The 25,697-nt window shown below is 43.4% G+C and overlaps 3 protein-coding genes and 1 long non-coding RNA gene across 4 annotated transcripts; 1 reads left to right on the top strand and 3 right to left on the bottom strand.

Annotated features, from left to right (window-relative positions):
- Nucleotides 1–11: 11 nt before the first annotated feature.
- Nucleotides 12–12,895, bottom strand: LOC139421273 (non-receptor tyrosine-protein kinase TYK2-like). Its single transcript, XM_071172002.1, has 24 exons — nucleotides 12,779–12,895; nucleotides 11,947–12,155; nucleotides 10,046–10,169; nucleotides 9,357–9,489; nucleotides 9,048–9,211; nucleotides 8,417–8,801; nucleotides 8,108–8,293; nucleotides 7,680–7,837; nucleotides 7,486–7,603; nucleotides 7,164–7,347; nucleotides 6,876–6,994; nucleotides 6,458–6,640; nucleotides 6,087–6,174; nucleotides 5,699–5,826; nucleotides 5,338–5,473; nucleotides 4,810–4,961; nucleotides 4,536–4,686; nucleotides 4,314–4,405; nucleotides 3,964–4,156; nucleotides 3,612–3,730; nucleotides 1,605–1,777; nucleotides 1,399–1,516; nucleotides 1,123–1,233; nucleotides 12–1,032 (listed from the first exon to the last, which is right to left on the bottom strand). The coding sequence occupies exons 2-24, from the start codon at nucleotides 12,131–12,133 to the stop codon at nucleotides 892–894; spliced, it is 3,543 nt and encodes a 1,180-aa protein (XP_071028103.1). The 5' UTR covers nucleotides 12,134–12,155; nucleotides 12,779–12,895; the 3' UTR covers nucleotides 12–891.
- LOC139421274 (uncharacterized) lies at nucleotides 12,002–16,146 on the top strand. Its single transcript, XR_011635606.1, has 2 exons — nucleotides 12,002–12,164; nucleotides 15,063–16,146. It is a non-coding gene; the product is annotated as an uncharacterized lncRNA (long non-coding RNA).
- A 2,419-nt stretch (nucleotides 16,147–18,565) lies between these two features.
- LOC139421275 (hsp90 co-chaperone Cdc37-like) lies at nucleotides 18,566–21,613 on the bottom strand. Its single transcript, XM_071172003.1, has 8 exons — nucleotides 21,231–21,613; nucleotides 20,530–20,811; nucleotides 20,277–20,382; nucleotides 20,081–20,196; nucleotides 19,580–19,702; nucleotides 19,310–19,492; nucleotides 19,128–19,199; nucleotides 18,566–18,945 (listed from the first exon to the last, which is right to left on the bottom strand). The coding sequence occupies exons 1-8, from the start codon at nucleotides 21,339–21,341 to the stop codon at nucleotides 18,805–18,807; spliced, it is 1,134 nt and encodes a 377-aa protein (XP_071028104.1). The 5' UTR covers nucleotides 21,342–21,613; the 3' UTR covers nucleotides 18,566–18,804.
- Nucleotides 21,614–21,725: 112 nt separating this feature from the next.
- LOC139421277 (vascular cell adhesion protein 1-like) lies at nucleotides 21,726–24,180 on the bottom strand. The gene is made up of 5 exons (XM_071172005.1): nucleotides 24,043–24,180; nucleotides 23,226–23,492; nucleotides 22,720–23,052; nucleotides 22,354–22,605; nucleotides 21,726–22,070 (listed from the first exon to the last, which is right to left on the bottom strand). Exons 1-4 carry the CDS (start codon nucleotides 24,092–24,094, stop codon nucleotides 22,355–22,357), a joined length of 903 nt encoding a protein of 300 aa, XP_071028106.1. The 5' UTR covers nucleotides 24,095–24,180; the 3' UTR covers nucleotides 21,726–22,070; nucleotide 22,354.
- Between the last annotated feature and the right edge of the window lie 1,517 nt (nucleotides 24,181–25,697).

Here is a 25,697-nt window from a genome sequence, read left to right on the forward strand (position 1 = left end):
TATGTCCATGATTGACAGAGGAAAATGTACTTTATTTTAGAAAAGCTCAACTAATTGGGAAAATATTTAGGCATAAAATCAAATTAGCTTTCACCTCTAGGCACACTGGACATTTTTATCTTATCCAATCTGAGTAGGCAGTTTGCTCAAATTGACAAACACAAGAAAACTTCCCTTTGCTTTGCACTCAACACCCTTTAAAATAAATACACAATTGGTCATTTACATTCAGTGAAAGTGTTATAAATGATGAGCTAACAATTTACAACCTGCATTTTTTGGACTTTGGTCAAATTGATTAAACACAGTGATACACAGGGATAAAAAATGCTTAATTTTCAACATTCGCCCACTCAAACATTTAATACATACAGACATAAGGAAAAACATGATACAATAAAAACAGCAAATGTTTAATATTTACATCAATACAGAAATAAAGAGAAACTGTTGGTAATATACATGCCTCAATTGAAGTGTTATATTAATCATGTGAACATTATGAGTGACAAATCATATTTCATATGATAGGATCCTCCAACTCGGGCTAAAATGTAGCACCTAATTGGATCAGTCATGGAACATGAACCCAGTTCTCCTCCGGAGACAGCACTATAGCTGCCATTCAGGGAATTTCACACCTAAAAAAATTATATCTGTCGCATCAAAATAAAACAAGTGCCATCACTAAGGGCTCATCTATATGAATGAATAGATGGGAGTAACTAAAAACCTGAGTTCCAATTTATTAATACAAAGAGCAGTCTACTCCTTCAGAACAGACAGAGGGCACTATGGTGCAGGGTGTGGTGTAGACTCTAGAGTAGACTTGTAGCAAAGTGCTGAGGCATACAGGAGTAAGGCCAGCTGGCCTGTGAAAAAGTATGGTTCTCATTGGCTAATTTGGGCCAGCCACATATTGGGTTGCCGTTCGTATGTCTTGCGGATCGCTTCGATGGACTCCATGAGGGATTTGAAAGATGGCCGTCTCGCGGGGTCAAAGTCCCAACAATGCTGCATCAACATGTGGACCTGTTGAAAACAAGACAGATTCGTTTCCCTAGGTGCATTTGGCTTACAGAAATAATGAAGACTGTGAGAGTGTTTAGCTGTATGCTTGACCTCGCTAGGACAGTCTCGGGGGCAGGGCAACCTATTGTGTTTCTCCAGCAGCTTGATCAGCACCATCACCGTCATCTGACCCTGCACGTTACCCATCATCTGAACAAACTTCTATAAAAAAAACACATACAAAACACACACGTCACAATTAATGCACTCAGCAAACCACACGCTGACTGTATCAGTATTATGCAAAAAGTTGGTGTCCTTGATTAAATGGATCATGCAGATTTAGACTGAGCTAGTTTGAGAGAGATGGAGGGTGTCGTTTCGTACCACTGGAGGGCTCTGACGATGGTCACCGTGGGTCAGGACCTCATAGAGCGTCACGCCAAAGGACCAAATGTCCGAAGAGAAGGAAAACTTGCTCTCCTTCAGACACTCAATCGCATACCTGTAAAATAAGTCAAACACCTTTTTCATGCACACATCTGGACTCTAAATTAGCAGACCAGCAGGGAAGTAATGGCTCCAGGACTCACCAGTACACAGGACTGTCTCCATCCTCACGCACACGGTAGTAAACATCTCCCTCTGGGATGTATTTGGTAAGGCCAAAGTCCCCGATCTTCACCAGATGCTCATTCTCCACCAGTACATTCCGGGCAGCCAAGTCCCGGTGGATGTATCGCTTCGAGTGCAGGTAATCCATCCCCTTAAAAGGAAAAAAAGCAGAAGGAGCAGGAGGAGAGATGAGGGAGACCAAGGTGAAAGAGAGTAGTGGTTAGAGAAGAAAATATAATACTTTAATCTATTGTTGTATAAAACAATATTCCAATATTGGATAGCAAATCTTCAACTTGAGCCCAAGCAGTGTACCAGCTACAGAACTAAACAGAACCCTAGAAATAATCTAGATTACATATACAGTTGAAGTTGGAAGTTAACATACACTTAGGTTGGAGTCATTAAAACTCGTTTTTTCAACCACTCCACAAATTTCTTGTTAACAAAACTATAGTTTTGGAAAGTTGGTTAGGACAAGTAATTTTTCCAACAATTGTTTAAAGACAGATTATTTCACTGTATCACAATTCCAGTGGGTCAGAAGTTTACATACACTAAGTTAACTGTGCCTTCAAACAACATGGAAAATTATGTCATGGCTTTAGAAGCTTCTGATAGGCTAATTTACATAATTTGAGTCAATTGAAGGTGTACCTGCAGATGTATTTCAAGGCATACCTTCAAACTCAGTGCCTCTTTGCTTGACATCATGAGACAATCAAAAGAAATCAGCCAAGACCTCAGAAAAAAATTGTAGACCTCCACTCTGGATCATCCTTGGGAGCAATTTCCAAACGCCTGAAGGTACCATGTTCATCCATACAAACAATAGCGCACAAGTATGAACACCATGGGACCACGCAGCCGTGGGAAGGAGATGCGTTCTGTCTCCTAGAGATGAAAGTATTTTGGTGCGAAAAGTTACAATCTATCCCAGAACAACAGCAAAGGACCTTGTGAAGATGCTGGAGGAAACTGGTACAAAAGTATCTATATCCACAGTAAAACGAGTCCCATATCGACATAATCTGAAAGGGCCCTAAGCAAGGAAGAAGCCACTGCTCCAAAACCGCCATAAAAAAGCCGGATTGCGGTTTGCAACTGCACATGGGGACAAATATCATACTTTTTGGAGAAATGTCCTCTGGTCTGATTAAACAAAAATAGAACTGTTTGGCCATAATGACCATTGTTATGTTTGGAGGAAAAAGAGGGAGGCTTGCAAGCCGAAGAAAACCATCCCAACCGTGAAGCACGGGGGTGGCAGCATCATGTTGTGGGGGTGCTTTGCTGCAGGAGGGACTAGTGCAACTTCACAAAATAGATGAGATCATGAGGCAGGAAAATTATGTGGATATATTGAAGCAACATCTCAAGACATCAGTCAGGAAGTTAAAGCTTGGTCGCAAATGGGTCTTCCAAATGGACAATGACCCCAAGCATACTTCCAAATTTGTGGCAAAATAGCTTAAGGACAACAAAGACAAGGTATTGGAGTGGCCATCACAAAGCCCTGACCTCAATCCTATAGAAAATGTGTGGGCAGAACCGAAAAAGCATGTGTGAGCAAGGAGGCCTACAAACCTGACTCAGTTACACCAGCTCTGTCAGGAGGAATGGGCCAAAATTCACCCAACTTATTGTGGGAAGCTTGTGGAAGGCTACCCGAAACATTTGACCCAAGTTAAACAATTTAAAGGCAATGCTACTAAATACTAATTGAGTATATGTAAACTTCTGACCCACTGGGAATGTGACGAAAGAAATAAAAGCTGAAATAAATCATTCTCTCTACTATTATTCTGACATTTCACATTCTTAAAATAAATTGGTGATCCTAACGGACCTAAGACAGGGAATTTTTACTAGGATTAAATGTAAGGAATTGTGAAAAACTGAGTTTAAATGTATTTGGCTAAGATGTATGTAAACTTCCGACTTCAACTGTATCTTTATATTACCGTGCAGTGCTCCTGTCTCACCTGGCAGATCTGCTGTGCAAAGAGGAGGCTGTGAGCCACGCCCAGGCGGTGTTTGGCTAGGTACTCTCTAAGGCTGCCCAGCGGTAGGAACTCCATAATCAGCTGCACCGTCTGCCCTCCTGTGGAGACAACGAAACAGGCATTTACAGCAGTCACTCATACATACAGACGCTACCCTACACATGTATATGTGAACAGATGCTGGAAACCCCCCACACATGAACATGTCATATGTAGGAAGGAGCCAAGCAAGAAACGTAATAAACAAGCATTGTATGAAAATGAGACAGCTAGTCTTATACAGCAGGTGGATGACAGACAGGTGAGCTTGACTGGATCACATGCCACTCACCCAGCTCAGAGCAGCAGCCCTTGTACTTGACTATGTTGCTGTGGTAAAGAGACTTGAGGATCTCAATCTCCTTCATCCAGCCTTCATGGAGATGACTGCCTCCCTCATGCTTCAGGGCCTTTACTGCCACATAGTCCCCTGTCCCGTCGTTGGCTGGGTCATACACATAGAGCATCACCTTCCCAAAGTGACCCTGGAGACAGAGCGAGAGCACAAAGCATTCTCTCAGTTAGAGGGAGGCCAGGGAATAATGTTTTACATAACACCAGTAGATCACAAAGCACAACAGAAGATAAAGAGCACAGAGGGGTTTATAAGAGTCATGTTGACCTGCAGGGAAATTAACTCACCTCCCCTAAGTCCCGGATCTTTTTCAAGTAGCGTTTGAGGAAAATGTTGGGGTCAGCATCCGGGAGAGACTCCAGGGGGGATATGTCAGGATCTGATCAGAAACCAGGAGAGCAACATTAAAGCAACACTAATCAATCACGAAAATGTGGTCAATCTAAATGCTAGAAGAGGAAACGGAGAGAAACAGACTGTGATCCAAAGAATAAAAGGAGAGGACATACTCTTGATCTGTAGTTCAGTGAGCTCTCGAAGCACAGTACGGAAGGACGGCCTCTCCCGGGGTTCGTAGGTCAAACACATGCTAATGAAGCTGGCCAGTTCCTGCGACGAGGGTTCGGTGAGGCGACTCCGCGTCTCATAGAAACGCTCTTTCTGTTGGCAGGGTAGACGTCAGGGTTCAGTATGAATCACAGGCATGGTAAGAGGATGGCAGAAAAATGAGTTATGATTAGAGGGAGGAGAATTGAAGGGCAGTGACGATAGGACTGTAGGTACCTCAGTGAGCGTGCTGCCACTCATGGGCAAATCTCCATTGTTGCAGATCTCCAGCAGTGTGGCTCCAAAGCTCCACTGGTCAGCAGCTCTGCCGAATGGGGCACCGCTTGGCACACACTCCGGGGCGATCCATGGAATTCGCTCGACACGCTCTGTAGGGCATACAGACAGTCTAAGTCAGACCAGGCTATATAATACCACTACATTCAGTAGGTTCATGAATCACATGGTCTCACAGCACAAACTAAATAACCTCTAAAGCCTTCCGGCTAAGTGTCAATATGATAATAAGTACAAGACAACCAGGAAGTAGGCCTCACAGCAACCAGGAAGTGGTTTACACAGGGCTTCCTGTGACTCAATCTGATCTAAAAGAATGAAGATCAAACAAAATCACCAGAGACGGAAATTGAGGGTTGACAAAATAACTCACTGTGGAGAGATTCTATTTCTCATGTAGTGAGTGTTGCCCAACATGGAAGTGGTCTGGAAGGAACCAACTGTTTTATTGGTCAAGTAGGAACTAACCTTCTCTGGACAGCACGTTGAGGGCAATGCCTGGATCGCTCAGCTTGACGAAGGGAAAGGTGCCCTCCTCCAGACCACGGCGAGCCACCAGAATGTTTTTGGCACAGACGTTACCATGTACCAGTTGTTTAGTCTCCTGTAGTAACCAGGTGGTAGAGGTAACAACATAAAGTACATTCGGGACACTCAATAGTGGGAGATGAGGGTTGGCAATACATTAACTATGGACACAAGGGTTTAGAGTTTGAAACGGGACTATCACAGAAGACAGGAGATCAACATCCTAAAATATCATTGTTTCATACAATGAGTGAGGAGTAATCTTAGTTTGTTGTGATGTGAGGGTATCAGGCTGACTTACAAGGTAGCTCAGGGCACTGGCCAGCTGTTTGGCTACAGTAAATTTCCACTGAGGGGTGACCAGCGCCCTTTCCCTTCGCAGGAACACATCCAGAGGCCCAAACTCCACAAATTCCTCCACCATGATGTCTGCACAGGTCAAAGACAAGGATTATTATCAAGGATCACACCACTTACTGTTAGAGATGAGCGACACTTCAATGTATTGATTCTAATTAAAGGGCTATGGTTTGGCTGAGAGTCAGGCTTGTGATTGCACTGTACACCAGTCCCGTTGCCTAGTAATTCAAACAACCTTAACCTTCTGAGAGGGAAGTGTCAGTGCTGAAGAAGGAAGTTGCACAGCTGAATGAGGAAGTGTGAGGTTGAGTAGTGCCATGGTGACTTACTCTCAGATCCTTTGACAGACACGCCGTGTACAAAGACCAGGTGACTGTGAGATACTTGGCTCATCAGACTGGCTGTTTCAAAGAACGCCTATGAGAGGACAGGAAAGAGGAAGGATTATCATGACATTGTAAACAAAGGTTCACATTGAACAGAGTTGAATTGGTGAAAACGGTAGTTTAGAACCAACAAGGTACTTAAGAAACCGTTGTGTAATTGTGGCAAACTGGGTTGGAACCTGGGATGGTGTTATCGCACAGAGCCAAAGTCCAGGCATTATCGCACAGAGCTAAACTCTTCAGGTCTCAGGTAAGGTTACTCATCACGCAATCAATTCCTGTAAGAGGATAATGATACAGTAATGGTAACTCACTAATGCTATGTCCTTGTGGCTCTGGTCCAAGATCTTAAGAACCACTCGGATCTCTTTGCAATCAGTAAGATTGTTGTTCCACTTGTCCTCCTCATCCTCCTCCTCCTCCTCCTCTGCTCCGCCCCGCACCAACAGACTGCCCGAGTAGATGTTGGTCCTGGTCCCACGGCCCAGATGCTGCTCCTGAGCACAGGGACAAACAGCCATTTTAGAAGTACTGGGTACAAACCGGACAAAGATAAAGAAGAGCATCAGTGTTCAGTAGGGAAAAATGTATTGGATTTTAGTGAAACTGGGAGGTACTGTTGCAAAAATGTTCTCTATGGTGTGCCCTACTGAATATAACCCAGGTGAAACATACACAAAGGAGGGCGCTGACAGAGAGATGTATAGAAGAGAAGAATGCCCTCTCTCTCACCTGGGTGATCTCCTTGTCTTTGATCTGATGGAACCTCAGCTGAGTCAGACAGAGGGCCACAGAGTCAGGCTGAACACACTGGTCCGCACCCTGCCTCATCACCAAGAGGTTGGACAGTTCTGCAGCACACACACACTCATTTAAATACAGCACAGGAAAACATGGACACACAACACGACACTTCCTTACAGAATAACATCTCTGTACATATGTTGAGCTGTGGTATGTTAGGGGCAGAACAACACCAATGCACATCTATTAAAAAAAACACATTACACACAAACTAACCTGCAGGTCGGGGTAGGCAGCATTTCTTCACAGTGAAATTGTCCGTGCCAGACTTGAGCACAAAGGTCTTGAGGCTGTCGGTGAGCTCCTTGACACTGGAGAACTCCCGGTCCCAGCCTTCCAGAGCAAACACTGAACCACTATGCAGGATCCTGAACTGCTTGTGGATTGCAGCTTGTCCATTCTTTAGAAAGCCAGAAAAGACACACACATGCATCCAAATATATAACTTCTAATGACATTGTATTGCTTTTTATATTTTTGGACTCGACATTTTCCATGTTCCTCGTCCTTCAGGGCTTGGGTGCGGAGGCACGTTTACCTGACTCTTGTTTAGAACAGCTAATATGATGCGGTGGTAGTCGAGGACGCTCCAGCGCACAAGAAAGGCTCCCTCTTCAACTGCTTCCTTCCTCAGTCTCTGCAGCACAAAGTCATCACTGAAAAAGACAGTCAGAATTGCAGTGGGAGCCAGGGAAGTGTGTGTGTGTGTGTGTGTGTGTGTATGTTACTCACTTCATTGGTCCATGGAGACCATTGGTGGCACTGAGCACTACTCTGGGCGGAGCCACCTCGTGACACAGGTAGTGGTGTGCGTCTGCAGTAAGCCGGAAGTACCCGTCCAGCAGGGAGACGAAAGACAGAGCCTCAAGGCTGGAATTCATTTGAACCTCCTACACACATATAAACATATCATCCTCGGAAAACACCACCTACACGCATTTCGCAGTCAGATACTCCGCTTCCATACAGACATACATCATATAGTAAGATGCAACTTCACACACAAACCTAACTTGAGATCTGCACACTTGACTTAGGTTTTCGCATAAATCATGCAATGTTGTCAATGGGGGATTTGCACAAAACATGGAGCTACGTGTGTGTATCTCAAGATAAGTTTGGGGCCCAACAGAAAGCAGTTGAGAGGCAGGTGCTCGAACCATAGAGAAGTTGTCCTGTTTAATGATGCTGACGTTGGCTCCAGTGATGGTGATGTGGGAGATTTCAGGGAAGTCGCAGAAAGATGTCCATGTGTCAGAGGAGTTGGGTTCTTGCTGGAGGGGCGATTGCTTCACACTTTTCCGATTCCCTAAGTAATCGTTCCCAAAGTAACTGTTGGCCTGAGGCTAGAACAGATAGACACAACTTACAGAGCATCCTACAGAAGGCAATACTACGAGAAACACACAAAGGCACAGTTCTAACTAGCAGTCAAAGAGCCTGATAAACATCCAATGGGACAGACATACGTTCTGCACTGTCATCTTCCTCCACTGAATCCCCTTGGTACCAGACACCATGACCTCATGCATGACCTGAGGGCCAACGTTCCCAGGGTCAGAGGCCCCGTGGGCGTGGCTGGTGTTGAGGTAGGAGCCGCTCCCGTCGCCCCCGTCCTTCCTCAGCTCCAGTTGGGCCGCGGGGAAGGTCTCAGTACCGAAGCGCGGGGCTAGGTGCTCCAGAGTAGACAGGTATTTATACATGACCTCCTGGGAGCCCAGGCGTCCTACGTCCACAGTGTGCTCCTGGAAGGTCTTCACGAAGTCAGCAAACACACGCCGGATACGGATCTTGGTCAGGAAGTTGTCCCTCGCTATGTGTTTGGAGAAGGATCTCGGAATGCAGCGCAGGAAGCTACAGTATGGCAAGGGGAATACGGAAGTCAATCAAAACATTACGGCTGCGTTTGTAAAGGCACTAGTTTCCCTATATAGTGCACTAGTTCCCCTATATAGTGCACTAGTTTCCCTATATAGTGCACTAGTTTTGATAGTGAATATGGTGTCATTTTCAACACAGCCTCAGACTATAGTAATGTCTGAAACCTTGTCAAAGCCCTTCCTGAAGCAATGCACCCATCCCCTCTGACTCATGGCTTACCTGACAGACTTGGCCACTTCCTGTAGCGTGCAGCCTGAGCGCAGGGCCTGGTGAGAGAGGTGCAGCACAGCCATCCCCAGACTCTCATTCTTAAAGCGACTCAACTCTTCCTTTCCTTGAGCATCCTCCATCGGCGTAACATCATTCACAAAATCAAACTTTGCCTAAGAGAAACAAAAAGGGAAATGAGTTTTTTCACAATATGAAAACATTCGTGTGACACAGGAATATTATGTTAATGCACACTTCCACATGAATATATGAATACAAACACATTTTGGATAAAACACGCCTCATTCTGAAACTCACCTGGCAGAAGAGGTATTCCAGGGAGGTCATTTCTAGCAGAGGTGAGCCCACGTGCTCTGTCCCTGATCGTGGGGCATATCGCGCCACTGACGGCTCCTTCTCACTCAACCCATGCCAATTCCGAAAGTAAAACCTGGGAACAGAAAGAGAAAATTCCCTATATAAATATGCCTGTACACAAAAGCATTCAGTGCATCGTCTCCCCATACAGACCAATACTAACTATCTTTCTCACACACACCCACACTATAAAAACAGTTGGCTGGTATGCCCTAGCCAGTCTGAGCGGTCGGCTCCCGCTAGCACAATTATGCTGACTGGGACTTGGGTTCTGATCCTCCACAGGATGTCCGTTCAGAACAATGCTGATGCTTCTCTGGGTTCTGATCCTACACAGGATGTCCGTTCAGAACAATGCTGATGCTTCTCTGGGTTCTGATCCTACACAGGATGTCCACTCAGAACAATGCTGATACTTCTCTGGGTTCTGATCCTACACAGGATGTCCGTTCAGAACAATGCTGATGCTTCTCTGGGTTCTGACCCTACACAGGATGTTCGGGATAACTACGGTAGACTGAACAGCCAAACTAACGGGACTCAAGGGAAACTGAAGGGAGTGTGAGGGAAATGAAGTTAGGGAGAAGGGGACGGACGGCCTTTTTTTAAACACACACACACAAACTAACCTCATGCGATAATGGAGTGTCAGTCTTGTCTGCTCTTCTGAGTTGAAGAAATGGTTGGGACTGTACCAACAGTGGGATTCAGGGTCATACAGGGAAAACAGGACATGGCACAGTGGAGTGATACCTAGGGGGACAGATATATAGGTTACACACACCTTGGATTCACCCTTTCAATGACATACAGTGCATTCATAAAGTATTCAGACCCCTTCACCTTTTCCACATTTTGTTACGGTACTGCCTTATTCTAAAGTGGATTACATTTTTAAAATGTCCTCATCAATCTACACACAAAACCCCATAATGACAAAGTGAAAATAGGTTTTTAGAATTTTTTGCAAATGTAAAAAAAAAAAAAAAAAAACTCTAATACCTTATTTACATAAGTATTTAGATCCTTTGCGATGAGACTCGAAATTGAGCTCAGGTGCATCCTGTTTCCATTGATCATCTTTGAGAAGTTTTATACAACTTGATTGGAGTCCACCTGTGGTAAATTAAATTGATTGGACATGATTTGGAAAGGCACACACCTGTCTATATAAGGTCCCACAGTTGACAGTGAATGTCAAAGCAAAAACCAAGCCATGAGGTCGAAGGAATTGTACATAGGAATTGTACATAGACAGGGTTGTGTCAAGGCACAGACCTGGGGAAGGGTACCAAAACATTTCTGCAGCATTGAAGGTCCCAAAGAACACAGTGGCCTCCATCATTCTTAAACTGAAGAAGCTTGGAAAAACCAAGACTCTTCCTAGAGCTGGCCGCCCAGCCAAACTGAGAAATCGGGGAAGTAGGGCCTTGGTCAGGGAGGTGACCAAGAACCCTATGTTCACTTTGACAGAGCTCCAGAGTTCATCTGTGGAGATGGGAGAACCTTCCAGAAAGACAACCATCTCTGCAGCACTCCACCAATTAAGCCTTGCTGGTAGAGTGGCCAGATGGAAGCCACTAAATAAAAGGCACATGACAACCCACTTGGAGTTTGCCAAAAGGCATCTAAATGACTGACCATGAGAAACAAGATTCTCTGGTCAGATGAAACCAAAATTGAACTCTATGGTCTGAATGCCAAGCGTCACGTTTGGAGGAAACCAGGAAACCAGGAACCTTACATGGCAAATAACATCACTACAGTTAATCATGGAGGACTAGTCAGGATCGAGGGAAAGATGAACAGCGCAAAGTACATTGTTGATGAAAACCTGCTCCAGGGCACTCAGGACCTCTGAAGCGAAGGTTCACCTTCCAACAGGACAACAACTTGAAGCACACAGCCAAGACAACGCAGGAGTGGCTTCAGGACAAGTCTCTGTATGTCCCGGTCTACCATTTCTGGAGAGACCTAAAAATAGCTGTTCAGCGACACTCCCCAACCAACCTGACCGAGCTTGAGAGGATCTGCAGAAAAGAATGGGAGAAACTCCCAAGATACTGGTGTGTCACGCTTGTAGCGTCATACCCAAGAAGACTCGAGGCTGTAATCACTGCCAAAGGTACTTCAACAAAGTACTGAGTAAAGGGTCTGAATACTTACGTAAATATTTCAATTTTTAATACACTTGCAAGCATTTCTAAAAACCTGTTTTTGCTTAATCATGATGGGGTAATGTGTGTAGATTGATGAGGAAAATGTATTATTTAATCCATTTTAGAATAAGGCTGTAACGTAAAAAAATGTGGAAATTGTGAAGGGGTCTGAATACTTTCTGAATGCCCTGTGAAACCCAGATTCCTGTGGTCATCAACCCAAGCACACCCTTATGTGGCAGGCTGTCAATGTCCTCATACATGAGGAAACAGAACACCACACAGCTAACCGGAGAGTCCTAAATTCTTTCTCAATACTCACACAAAATATTGTTTGTTTCATGAAAATAATAAATGGCACTGGTTCTTACCCACAGTCTGTGCTGCAGAGATGGAAAGCTCCTCGGCTGTCACTTTACCATCTGTGTGGGTCAGATAGCGCTCCCCTGCCTTGGTCCAAAACAGATAGACATGGACGCCTGGTCCCTGAGGAGGCTCACACTGGCCTGTGGATGACCCTGTCCTGGTACTCTTGGAGCGGCCACGTCGAGACATCATGGACCAGGCTGGGTCACAACACCTGTCCCAGGTAGAAAGTAAGAGAAAAGTATTTCACTGTAATCCAGCATTTACCACAAGCAGTAATTCAATAGTGTCTTGAGGTGCAGAATCACTCATTGAAAAGGCAATTAGATAACAATTAAGGACATACGTTTTATACATGGGTTTTGTTAATAACAAAAAAAATTATACTCAATTACAAAGTAAGCCTTATTGTAGCAAGTAAGCACATCTGGATCAAATAGATTTGTTACCATGTAATTGATCGGCATTATTACCATGTTCTGAGAACTCGCGATATGATTCAATATTTTCTAGTAAGGCCTTCCGGGTATTGCACATGAACATCAGTAAAGACGCAAATTTAACGATAACATGACATGAAAATCCGGATATAATTTATCCAATGTTTCCACATTTTAAAAACCTATTCTCACCAATACATTAATCACTTCGTCATCGAACTGATTGATCACGGATATGGTGGCATATAGCCTACTGTGTACTGTAAACAATTGTAAACCAGTGGCATAAAGCCCACTTCCTATAATACTGATATAGTATGCTTTACCCGCGAATGCAGGAATAAACCCGGGTATTTGTAAATTGTACTGCACATTTGTCAAACTACAGATTTCTTACCATTTAGTTGCGTCCCTAAAACGTATAGTTAGAAAACCCAATGCAGGTTGAAACGAAGTCCACTCTTCGTATGATTTCCTAATGCGTGTTTCCCCTACTCCTACGCATGCCCGTGAAGCGCATAGATGGAGAAGTCAGCTTCAAAATGAAAACACCGAAACCACTTTTGGCCACTCCCCTAGAACCAGCTGTACTACAGTAGGCTTGTGGGATAGATCAAATCCAATTGTATTTATCACATGCGCCGAATACAGCAGTTGTAGACCTTATCGTGAAATGCTTACTTACAAGCCCTTAACCAACATTGCAGTTCAAGAAATACACTACCATTCAAACGTTTGAGGTCACTTAGAAATGTCATTGTTTTCCATGAAAACATACATGAAATTAGTTGCAAAATGAATAGGAAATATAGTCAAGACGTTGACAAAGTTATAAATAATGATTGTTAATCGAAATAATAATTGTGTCCCTTCAAATTTTGCTTTCATCAAAGAATCCTCCATTTGCAGCAATTACAGCCTTGCAGACCCTTGGCATTCTAGTTGTCAATTTGTTGAGGTAATCTGAAGAGATTTCACCCCATGCTTCCTGAAGCACAAATTGGCTTGGTGGTAGCGATGGGCATTTCCGGCTATTTTCAGTGAGCCGGCTCGTTCTGATCAGCTCACCAAAAAGAGCCGGCTCTTTTGGCTCCCAAACGGCTCTTTTAAAAACATGTTTTGTATTTTTTCCAAGTCAAACAGTTTGCGATAGTTTGACTATGATTGTTAAAACAATTCGAATTAAATTATAAAATGAAATCATACTCTACCTTAACCACAATGTATTTAAAAATGCATGTTTTGTTATGTAAAAGAATGCAATTAAACATTTGCATTTAAAGTATACATTTTTAATGTATAATAACAAAGTGCATATAAATCGAACCATTCAAAACGAATACAATCTGAACAGAATAATATATTACACCATATCAAAGAAAAATAAATAAAACATTAAACTAGTCCCTCTTTTCTCTCTCTTTATTGCCATGTTATAACCAGCAGCACACAGCAATGCTGACCATATTTGGCTTTTATGAGACATTTTCATTCAGAAATGCAAGCTGCCCCACTTTTGAGGGGCTGATGCGGTTTCTTCTCTCTGTAATTATTTGTCCCGTTTTCGAGAAGACCCTCTCAGAGGGAACGGATGTGGCCACTATGCAGAGTCTCCCTGTCATGACTTTAGTAAGCTGTGGGTAGACAGAGGCCTTGTTCTTCCACCAGCTCAGGGGCTCCTCCAAATAGGATCGGACCTCCATTTATGGCATCTGCTGAGGGATTCCTTCGTGCTGCATCCCCAGTTGCTCTCTCGTCAAACAGCATCCAGCAGACTACTGCTGCTGGTGCTTCTGATCCCTCTTCTTCCTGGTGCCTGAGCCAGCTGACTGCTGGGGCTGTCCCTCCCTGCTGCTGAGGTTATTCTTTGAAGAGCCTCATCAATCGCTCTGGCATCACGGAAGGCTAACTTCTTATACCTGGGGTCAAGTGCAGCGGTTTCTGATAGCACGTGATTATATTCCATTCTGTGGAACTTTCTGTCCATTGATGAACATAGGGTGTCCATCCACTCTGTCACATGTCACATGTCCTGTGGACGTGCTACCTGTCCCAGACCTGCTGTTTTCAACTCTCTAGAGACAGCAAGAGTGGTAGAGCTACTCTAAATGATTGGCTATGAAAAGCCAACTGACATTTACTCCTGAGGTGCTGACTTGCTACACCCTCGACAACTACTGTGATTATTATTATTTGATCATGCTGGTCATTTATGAACATTTGAACATCTTGGCCATGTTGTTATAATCTCCACCCGGCACAGCCAGCAAAGGACTGGCCACCCCTCATAGCCTGGTTCCTCTCTAGGTTTCTTCCTAGGTTTTGGCCTTTCTAGGGAGTTTTTCCTAGCCACCGTGCTTCTACACCTGCATTGCTTGCTGTTTGGGGTTTTAGGCTGGGTTTCTGTACAGCACTTTGAGATTACAGCTGATGTACGATGGGCTATATAAATACATTTGATTTGGTTACATTTGCTTCTCTCTATCGGCTGGCTGTGATTCACTGCAGACCCTTATACAGGAGTATCATTTTTGAGGCTGTCACATAGCTGAAAAGAGAAAACAGTAATGTATTAGTTCAGTTTAATGTTTTGTCTACTGATACTACATTCTCATCTACATATATAATACTGGATTAAATAATGATGTAGTAATAACTGCTTACTGTACCTCTCTCCACAGTGACCTGCTCAAAGGGTTCCAGGACTCTGTCCACCACCTCCCATTCCTCTTTGATCAGAGCATCAACAGGTGCATTGACAATGGCCAGAGTAGAGATGATGGCATCCTTGGACTCAGGAAACTGCTTCAACATATAAAATGTTGAATTCCACCTTGTAGTGTAGTCTTGTTCAGGCCTCAGCATCTGGCGTTGTGTAGAATTTCGTTTTTCAGTACCTACTCTCCTCCTGTGGAAGTATTCCACAGCTGCTTTCACTTTGTCCACAGTGGGCTTCATCATCTTCAGAGCATCTCTTACAATCAGGTTGATTGTGTGGGAAAGACATGGATGATGGGTCGGTCCATTTAAACATTTTCACGACTTTGGTTATGTTCGCTGCATTGTCGCTAACACAACAGACCACTTTTCCATCTGCTTGCCACTCTCAACAACTCCTCTGACAGGTGTGCCTGTCGCTGAACTCAAAGCAGTCCAGAAGACAGCTTGACATTGAGGAATCTTCAATGAAGTGACATGTAACCGACATGTAAGAAGTGGTTGCCCTTGATGTCCAGCAGTCAGTGGTAAGGCAAACTGCAGTAGCTTTTTGGACTCTTTCCCGCACTGAAGCCTGTGTGCTCTTGTACAGTTTTGGAATAAGTGATTTTGAAAGGGTTTTCCTGCTTGGAATTGTGTACATTGGATTTAGACTATTGCTATAATTTTTAGAACCTCTGTCCTCCGCGATTGAAAATGACTGGAGAACAATCATTTAAGCCAATGCAATATCTATTTGGCCTTGTTTTGCTAGACATAGACTTTGGTATAAACTGGTCCATAGAAGACTGCGTTGCTGTGGTTGCGGAGTAGGTCTACTTGACTGGGTGGAAACATCTCCACTTGTGGAGGTGCTGGCTCCACCACTATCACTAGCAGGCCTGCTAGTTTCTCGAAGCTCCTCTACAGCTAGCTTCACAGTTGGGTGTAAAGTCGCATATGCCGGTGTAGGTTGTGCATTGAACCGGCTTTATATGAGATTTGGTTTGGCAAATTCTACTCCATGCTCTAACATTGTCTACATTATTAAAATGCATCCACATGCTACTGTGCTTCCGACTCATTTTCCAGCTGTTGTTTTCAGTTATCCTTCCTCTCTCTCCTTCTCGGCAGCTAAGTGTGTGACTGTGAGTTAGTTGGCTCGAGCCTCCCTCACGCGTCTTTGGTTCATTGGTTGACACTGTGTGTCTGATTGTCAGGAACAACAGGTGAGGCTGTTAGTCTGAGCAGACAGTCAAAACGAATGTGTGTGCGCTTGAGCATTTAGGCCTATATTATTTTATTTCGTTTTTTTAATTAGTTAATTCTCATTATTTAAATATTTGTATTATTTATATCTTAATTTTTGTATATTTTTATAAATAGATTTGGCTCTTCTGATATGCGAGCCAGCTCCCAACATTCACCTATGTGAACGACCCATCACTACTTGATGGGAATTTCTTACAGTACCTTATGGTCAAGTGGCACCCATAACAGCTCAATAGGGTTGAGATCCGGTGACTGTGCTGGAGATTTGTACTGGGTAAAAGGAATCTTGAAGAAGGAAGGCTATCACTCCATTTTTCAACGCCATGCCGTCGTACCCTGTGGACGGTGCTTAATTGGAGCCAATTTCTTCCTACAACAGGACAATGACCCAAAGCACAGCTCCAAACTATGCAATAACTATTTAGGGAAGAAGCAGTCAGCTGATATTCTGTCTATAAGGAGTGGCCAGCACAGTTGTGCACCAGGGCCTCCCACTCCTCTTTCTATTCTGGTTAGAGCCAGTTTGCGCTGTTCTTTGAAGGGAGTAGTACACAGCGTAGTACGAGATCTTCAGTAGAAGTTCCAGAAGAAAGTTCTTAGTTTCTGGCCATTTTGAGCCTGTAATTGAACCCACAAATGCTGATGCTCCAGATACTCAACTAGTCTAAAGAAGGCCAATATAATTGCTTTTTAAATCAGCACAACAGTTTTCAGCTGTGCTAACATAATTGCAAAAGGGTTTTCTAATGATCAATTAGCCTTTTTAAAATGATAAACTTGGATTAGCTAACACAACGTGCCATTGGAACACTGGAGTGGTGGTTGCTGATAATGGGCCTTGGTACGCCTATGTAGATATTCCATAAAAAATAAGCTGTTTCCAGCTACAATAGCCATTTAAAACATTAACAATGTCTTCACTGTATTTCTGATCAACTTGATGTTATTTTAATGGACATAAAATTTGATTTTCCTTCAAAAACAAGGCCATTTCTAAGTGACCCCAAACTTTTGAAAGGTAGTGTAGGTGCTTACTTACAAGCCCTTAACCAACAGTGCAGTTCAAGAAATAGAGTTAAGAAAATATTTACTAAATAAAATGGTAAAAATAAAGAAGTAACACAGAATTACATAACAATAACAGGGCTGTATACAGGAGGCACCGGTACTAAGTAAATGTATGGGGGGGGGTACAGGTTAGTAAAGGTCATTTGTACATGTAGGTAGGGGAAAGGAACTATGCATAGATGATACAGTGAGTAAGAGCAGTGGGGGATCAATGTAAATAGTCCAGGTGGTCATTTAATTAATTGTTCATTAGTCTTATAGCTTGGGGATAGATGTTCAGGAGCCTTTTGGACCTAGACTTGGTGCTCCAGTATGACTTGGGTGACAGGAGTCTTTGACAAATTTTTTTGGGCCTTCCGCTGACACCGACTGGTATATAGATCCTGGAAGGCAGGAAGCTTGGCCCCAGTGATGTACTGGGCCGTACGCACTACCCTCTGTAGCGCCTTATGGTCAGATACCGAGCAGTTGCCATACGAGGCCGTGAGGCAACCAGTCAGGATGCTCTCGATGGTGCAGCTGTAACACCTTTTGAGGATCTGGGAACCCATGCCAAACCATTTCAGTCTCCTGACGGGAAAAATGTGTTGTTGTGCCCTCTTCACGACTGTCTTGGTGTGTTTGGACCATAATAGTTTGCTGCACTTAGCATTATTATGCAATGGAAGACAGGTGAAACAATCTAACAATATTTCTAATAAATCTAAATTTAAGAACACCCTATCCTGATATGTAAACCACAGTGTTATTTTTAATAGCAAATAATTCTCAAAAGTGATTCTTCATCAACTTAAAAGTTGATGTGGAGTGACACCTGCTGGTCAAATTAAGGAGAGAAAACAATGAGCAAAAAGGTCGTAAGGGGTCAGTAGACTGGATTCAAAATGTCACATGTTGATATGATCCAATTTCAACCTCAGTTACTAGGCTATCCCACATTACATCACTATGTATAATTCTATCACATCAAGAACTGAAATTCTGCCTTGCCTTCCCTATACATGTAGAACCAGTAGTGAGAATATTGAATGAAAAAGAGAAACTTATTCCCCAGCAACTGAAAGCACACAAATACAAGGTACAGATTGGCTGGCTGACACACAGTGTACAGACACACATACACAAAGAGACTATGTACAGGCACACACACGTTTAAGAATACAGCTTTACTAATAAGGCCCAAGCAAGAATTGTTTAAAAAAAGAAGAGCATTCAGCAAGTGATATTGGTGTGATATTGTTGTCCACAAAGAGTGGACATCGCCACAGAGAGGTTACATTGTTCCAAAGCGTTAAGGAGAAACTCATGAAAAAACATTGGGAGTAGCAATAGAAGTGACGACTACATAGATGAAAATATCATCATCGTAAAGTCAATTCATGTCAATCATTCTATCTTCTGTTCGCCCATCTCCTTATTCAGCGCTTCATAAGTAGCGTCTTCCTCCTTGTCGTCTCCCTCGTCTGCCTGTGAGTTAGGGACCCACAGCCCAGAGTCAATGCATCTCTTCATGTGGACCTTAGCCTCCTGACAGGTGGGAACAATGACATTCAGAGCACCAGTTTATAACAACTTCAGGAGGTTTTATGTCACTATTCAGTGTGCCTTTACATTTGTAGAACAATGTATGTTGTCGTATGCTTGCCCTGAGCACGTGGAAGACAATACAACAAAAGAAAAACAGGAATGGATTTGGTTTTGTAACCTACCGTTGGGTCCAGCTTCGTGATGACAGTCTGCAACATGGCAATGTCCTTCTCGTCAAAACATTTCTGCATCTCCTACAAAAAGGACAAAATAAATGGTTTCGTTAACTTGCAAAAACAGAGATAGAGATGATGATGGACGGACGGTGCTAAATGAAGGAGGTGCAGCAGTAGATGTCCTGTACCTCAGGTAAGGACTCATACACCTCGGCAGGATCCAGTCCTCCGGGCCCCAGGCGTTTCTGTCTCTCCTCCTCTTCGTACTCCTTCATGGCCCTCTCGATGCGGATCTTGGCCCTGCCGCGCACCCTCTCCTTAAAGGACTCCAGCTCATCATTGAAGGCATCCTGATACTGCTGATCTGCAGTCTGAGAGAGGGAAATGTAACTGTTAGTCTATATACTTTGCTATTGAGTGCAAGTGGGAAATGTATCACCTTTACCACGCAAACAAACCTTTATCTTGTCGAAGAACTGACGGAAGCAACCGCGGGGATCCACCTTCAGGCTCTTAGCCAGCTCCAGGATGAACTGCATCACTATAGTCTGGTGGGCCACCTGCTCCATCAGCGCTTTCTTCTACCGGAGGAAAACATCAACAGGACACTGACATTAACCCTTGTGTATGCTCATCTGTATCAAGAAAAGGAAACTGCATGTGTACTTCGTACTGAGGCATGTTTGGCCAAATAAAGAGGATCAGACGATCACTTACTAACCTACTTCATAACCTTCTCTACACCAGGATTGTGTTAATTATGTACCAAATGTAAGAAAATGGACAGAAACAGGGAAGGACTACCTGGACTTGTTCAACAAGAAACAATATAATTTTCTGTTTCAAAACATGTTGCTACCCTGTGCCCTACTGAACACCCTGATGAGTGGTCTCGGGGGTAATGTATAGCGGATGGGTTATTAGTGGTGAGGTTTGTCGTATTACGGTTCTGCACTCACCTCCTCCACCTCCAGGTCAATGCACATGATGACTAGGTAGTTGGCCGTCTCCTCACACACCAGGTGAGGGTTGTCTGATAGGTACTTCTGGCTGTCGTCCCAGCGTTTCATCATACCTGACAACAGAGACAGAGACCATGGCCATGACAACTATCCACAAAGAATGGGGACAACAAAGAATGGGAAAATGACTCACCAAAGTGTTTGATCTCTTTCTCATACTTCTCCACAAAGGTCTTGTGTTTCTGCTCTTTCTGCTCCTCGGTCTCCTCCTTCACATCTGGCTTAACATTCATAACACTCTAGGAGAGACAGAAGGAGTGAGAGAGAGATCGGAGTGGGACAGAAGGAGTGAGAGAGAGATCGGAGTGGGGGCAAGTCAAGTGGCATCAGCAAATAACCATCACCTGCAGCCAGGGTGCACCAGTGGTTCCACACACTTAACCCACCTTGCTGAAGCCCTCCTTGCAGAGTGTGTCTACATTCCATGGCATCTTCTTCTCTTCCCGCCGGTGGTCCTCCAGTTTCTTCTCCCAGTCCCGCTCCTCCTTCTTCAGCCTCTTCTCCTCGGCCTGTGCCTTGCTCAGCTCAGCTTTGGCATCGTCCGTGACTGAACTGGACAGATTCTTGGTCTTCTTCTGTGCTTCAGTCAACTTGCGCTTAGATTCAGCTAGCCCCTTCTCCAGGTCCTCACCAGCCTTTATGAACTGGTCCATTCGTTCCACACGCGCCTAGGTGATGGTGGGGAGATGGGTCAGGACAAAGATATCTCATCGCGGATAACTACAACACAACGTCAAATGTTATGTTTATCTTTCCATTGCATTTATCTGCGATAGGAGGCTGTTTACTTAACGCATCTGCAAATCTAGAAAGCTAGCTAATAATGTGATTCTTAGCTAACTTACAGAGACCAAGTAGCTATCTAATTTATTTTATTTTTTTACCTTTAACTAGGCAAGTCAGTTAAGAACAGGGTATTATTTAAAATGACGGACTAGGAACAGTTGGTTAACTGCCTTGTTCAGGGGCAGAACGACACATTTTTTTACCTTGTCAGCTCGGATTCGATCTAGCAACCTTTCAGTTACTGGCCCAACACTCTAACCACTAGGCTACCTGCCGCTCCAAACGTTCGACATAACGTTACCTCATGTCTCCATTTGAAAAGGCTGGGTGTATCGATGTTTGGATGAGTGTCATCTTCATCATCTGAAACCTCAATGTGGTCCCACACGCTGTAGTCTATCCTACTTGTCATTCTAGCTACCAAGCTAGCAGGCTAAAACGTTGCTTGCAGCAAGAGCACGTTAAAAGTGAAAATAACAGATGTGAGTCTAATGATACAACGTAACTATCTAACTTCAAACCTTGTTAGAAATTATATTGGTAGCTAATATATTTACTATTGCTAAACAACAATAGTGCACAATGTAGCTTTAGCTTGCTATGGAGGAAACCCTAGACATTTCCGTTTAGACGCTTTCCACGTCTCTACGTAAACTCGTTATTGAAGAACGTCAAGGCAAAGGCATGTGGGTGGGGCATGAGATTTTTATAATAAAAAAAGAAATATAAAGATTATTTAGTAGTTTAAATAATAATAGCCTACCATCATTGATAATAATAAAACCAACTGGCCATATAAATATACATTTGTCATTTTATTAGTGTTTTTATGCATGTAAAAAAGAGAACATAAACAACAACGTAGATTTCCAAAATAAAGTTAATGCATAGCTTATTAATGGATATAATTATTCACACTACCTCTCGTTCTAGGGTTCTCCACACTGAAAGTGAACTGTATACCCTACATATATATTTAAACACATCAAAGTATACGTTATGTTGCAATAACAACAACAAGAATCAAACATAACACAATATGCTACTATAAACTATTACATGACCAAAGTCTTTAAAAATGTAAGGCGATTCCTTTTTTTTCTGTGCGATGGTCTGGCTGACAATGATGACATTCTCACACCTGTAACAAAACCATGCAATTGATATTAGAGACAGACAATATCTTCCCTCTGCTAATCCCCCAAACTTGGACTTTTGTTTTGTAAAGCCAACACTCCACTGTGGGGAAAAGTCACATACCTCCGATGTGGCCCTTTGTACCTTAAAGAGACTCCTCACATTACATACCATAGAAAAATCAAATAAGAACAATGGCTTCTATAACAAGTGTGATGGTAGAGAGTGCTAGTTCTATCATCTAAATGTGTGCATTTAACAATGCCCCCTTCACTGTGTCTTCCTACCTTAAGACTTAGTCTTGATGATGAACTGCTTACTCTTCTTGCCAATCTTATTAGAAGAAATGCAGGTGTAGGTCCCTGGAAGCAAGGAGGAAGAGGTAAAAAGAGGTAGGTCCTCCATCTTCTCTTTGGGATCTGAAGACTGCCAGCTGTACACAGGACTGGGGCTTCCTGTAGCCGTGCAGTTTAATGTGATTTCATCCCCCATACCGATGTCCAGGGTCTCAGCCTCAGGACTGAGGAAGGATGGGGGGTCTGAGAAAATAAGGGAAAGGGATGGATATTGCATAAAAACGAATACACAAACACAATTGTATTTCATTGTTTCTCATGAAACTATAAATGGTTGGGTTGAGTGGATAGGCTCACAGTGCACAGAGACGTTGAGAGGCTCTGATGTCACTGAAGGAGGCGGTTGTGGTCCCTCTGGTCCCAAGTCCAGCTGAGCCACACACTTGTACTGGGCTCCATTATCAGCTTTGGTTGGGGTGATCAGGAGGATGGAGGATACTTGGACAGGGGAGGCTGGGGTCAGATCAGAGAAAGAGTGGTTGTAAACTTCAGTCTGCCCTCTGTACCACCTCAGGGTGAGGTATTGAACAGGGGCAATGTTCTGGACATCACAGAGCAGCTGGTACTCTTTCCCCTCCAACATGGGACCAGTGTGGTTCGCTGAGCTGATAGTGACACTGTCTGGAGTCTCTGTGAAAGATCAGCTGGTTAGTGTGTCAAGCAAAACACGTACATTTAGTAGTAGTCGTCACAAATAGAATTCATTATTATGAAGTATGGCCTGATGCATGTACAACAGCCATGCTCTGCCTTAAATTGTGCTAAGATAAAAAGCCATCTTTATTTAGGCCAGGTTGACTCACTGTAAAGAATGAGGTTGAGTTTCTCCTCACACTGTCTGGGTGCAGTGAAGAAGACTCCATAGCAGATAGGCTCCTCGATCCAGTCGATCAGACTGTCCACCTTCCATTGGACAGCACGGTCCTGTTGGGTGTGTGCTGCCCCGATGGCTGACTCCCAGCCTAAGACACGCACCGGGCGAGAGGCCTCACAGCTGACGGAAACAGGCTCCCCAAACCCCACCACCACCCTGGAGGGTTTCAGCTCCAGAGAGCATCCTTCACCTGACACTGAGACATGGACAATATCATCATCACTATCATCATCGTTACATTGTCTTCATCCTCATCATTTTCACAATCTTTTTCATTATCATCATGATCATCACGTAATCAAATTAGAGAGTTCTATTATTGCTGGCATATCCGCAACATTCATATTTGTTAAATAAAATCACATTTACAGATACAAAGAAAATGTTGCTTGCAGTGATTTGATTGTGTGACTTTAGCAGGTGTTTATGATCTGTTTGTATCACTGTGGATATAAGATTGGGTGGGATGCAGGTTCCACTTTGCCATCCTCTCTGGGTTGCAAGTTCAATTTCAGTGGACAAAGCACAGGTAAATAATTCACACACTCATACATGCAATATTATATAAGAGTATTTCGCCAAAGAGCTTTAAAACCATTTATGACCGATTCTATTGCCAAACACGTCTTCAAACTACAAACTCGTTGGTACAATGGGGGCCTCTACTGCAGATGTCCCATAACCCTCGACTCCACAGAGAATAAGCAAATCTTATGAATAATAAAATGTCTCTTGCAACATCTTACCGGTGCAGAACATGCAAAAGTTTAGGATCCATTTTAGAAAGTAGTTTTCCATCTTTTTGCAGACTTTGCTGAAGTCCACTATGGTCGGAGTTGAAAGACGAGTGGAATTCCGACTTGGTCCTGCTTGGCAACTCCAAAGTGAACTGTGATTACTAACAAAAGCCCTCCCTCACCAAACGAGGGCTCTCATACCGTAGTCTGTGTCTGACTGCAGGGCCCCGAGGGAGAGAAGAATGGGCTAAGGAAGTTTGACAGGCATCAAGGCCAGACCTCCTCAATGGTAACTCATTAGGCCTACATCCCAAATTCTTCCTTTAATCATTATTTGTGGTTTAGTTAGAATCTGTATTTTCATGTTCAATGAGAGTTAATATATCAGACCCATTATATATTTCAGCCCAAAATGTATTCCTATTCCTAGAATCACAGGCTAGGTCTTTTGTAGTTCTGTTTGCTGTCATGTATTGTTACAGCAGCACAACCCCAAGCTATTCAGATGACATCTCTGTTCTGTTTTTAGAAAATACCCATATAGAGTTCTATGACTTCAGAAGGGTACTACGGTTACAATTTTCAGTTCTTTAATCTGAAATGAAACCCCAATGACCTGTGTTAACTTGCCTCAAACTAAACAGTTCCCGTGTGACTGTGGATTCATATACATAGGTGGTTTGAGAGAACTCACAATGCAGTTCTACTCTCTTTTCTGCAGGCATGTTTGAATCCCATACGCACACTGCTTGGAGACCCCATGCTTTGTCAAGACTCAGCAGGTTGGATTGTTGGACTCGAGTTGTCCGGCATGTAGTGTGTAGGCCTCACACTGTGATCAGAATGTACCACCACTGCACAACAGCACCGGCCATGACCAGGCTGCCAGAAACATTGCTCAGTAATTGGATGCTTATTGGGTGTATTTATAGAAGGCTCAGCTGCCAATCCTCAGTGTCTACAGTATGTCGACTCTGTTTTGTGTTTCTACCCTGTGCCTTTGTTTGTTGTGGAAGTACACTACACTTGTTTCTGACAATGATCATGTGTGTATAATATAAAATGTTTTTCCTCAAGGGCTAAATGTGCTGGCAAATTGCCCTTATAAGTCTACACTGCAGCCAGGTTGTTATAGCAACAGTCAGGCTGCACACACAAAGTGTTTCTTGGCAAGACAGAAGTCCCCTTCACCAGGATAAACCCGAGTGACACAAAAAGGACACACTCAATTCTGAAAAAGGAAGTATTTATATGAGCCACTGTAGGCAGGATAACAGAGGGACTTTCATGCTTCTCTTTAAATTGACCTTAGTTTGCACTGATTAGTATGGAGGTGTCAGTGTTACAGTGATGTATGAGAGAAAGGTTCCCAATGGCATACAAAAGACAGTAGAGGAACATGTCACAGTGAAAGACTGATTCTTCCAAAGCTTTAACTCAATGAGCATAACTGGTTGATGTTTGACAGTGAATGCTGTGTATGCATGCATCACCTGCATTGTAGATGCAAAACTTTCAACCAATGTTGCAGCACTATTGAAATGAAAGACAGCATCAGTCTCACCTAAATAGGTTGCAGTAGAACACTTCCTGAAACAGAATCTCTGACACAATGCTGAGCCTGACAGTATTGACATTCCAAAGAGAGAACTAAATGTCTGAAC

This window comes from Oncorhynchus clarkii, chromosome 12 (assembly GCF_045791955.1).
Source record: "Oncorhynchus clarkii lewisi isolate Uvic-CL-2024 chromosome 12, UVic_Ocla_1.0, whole genome shotgun sequence".
NCBI classification, from domain to species: Eukaryota; Metazoa; Chordata; class Actinopteri; order Salmoniformes; family Salmonidae; genus Oncorhynchus; species Oncorhynchus clarkii.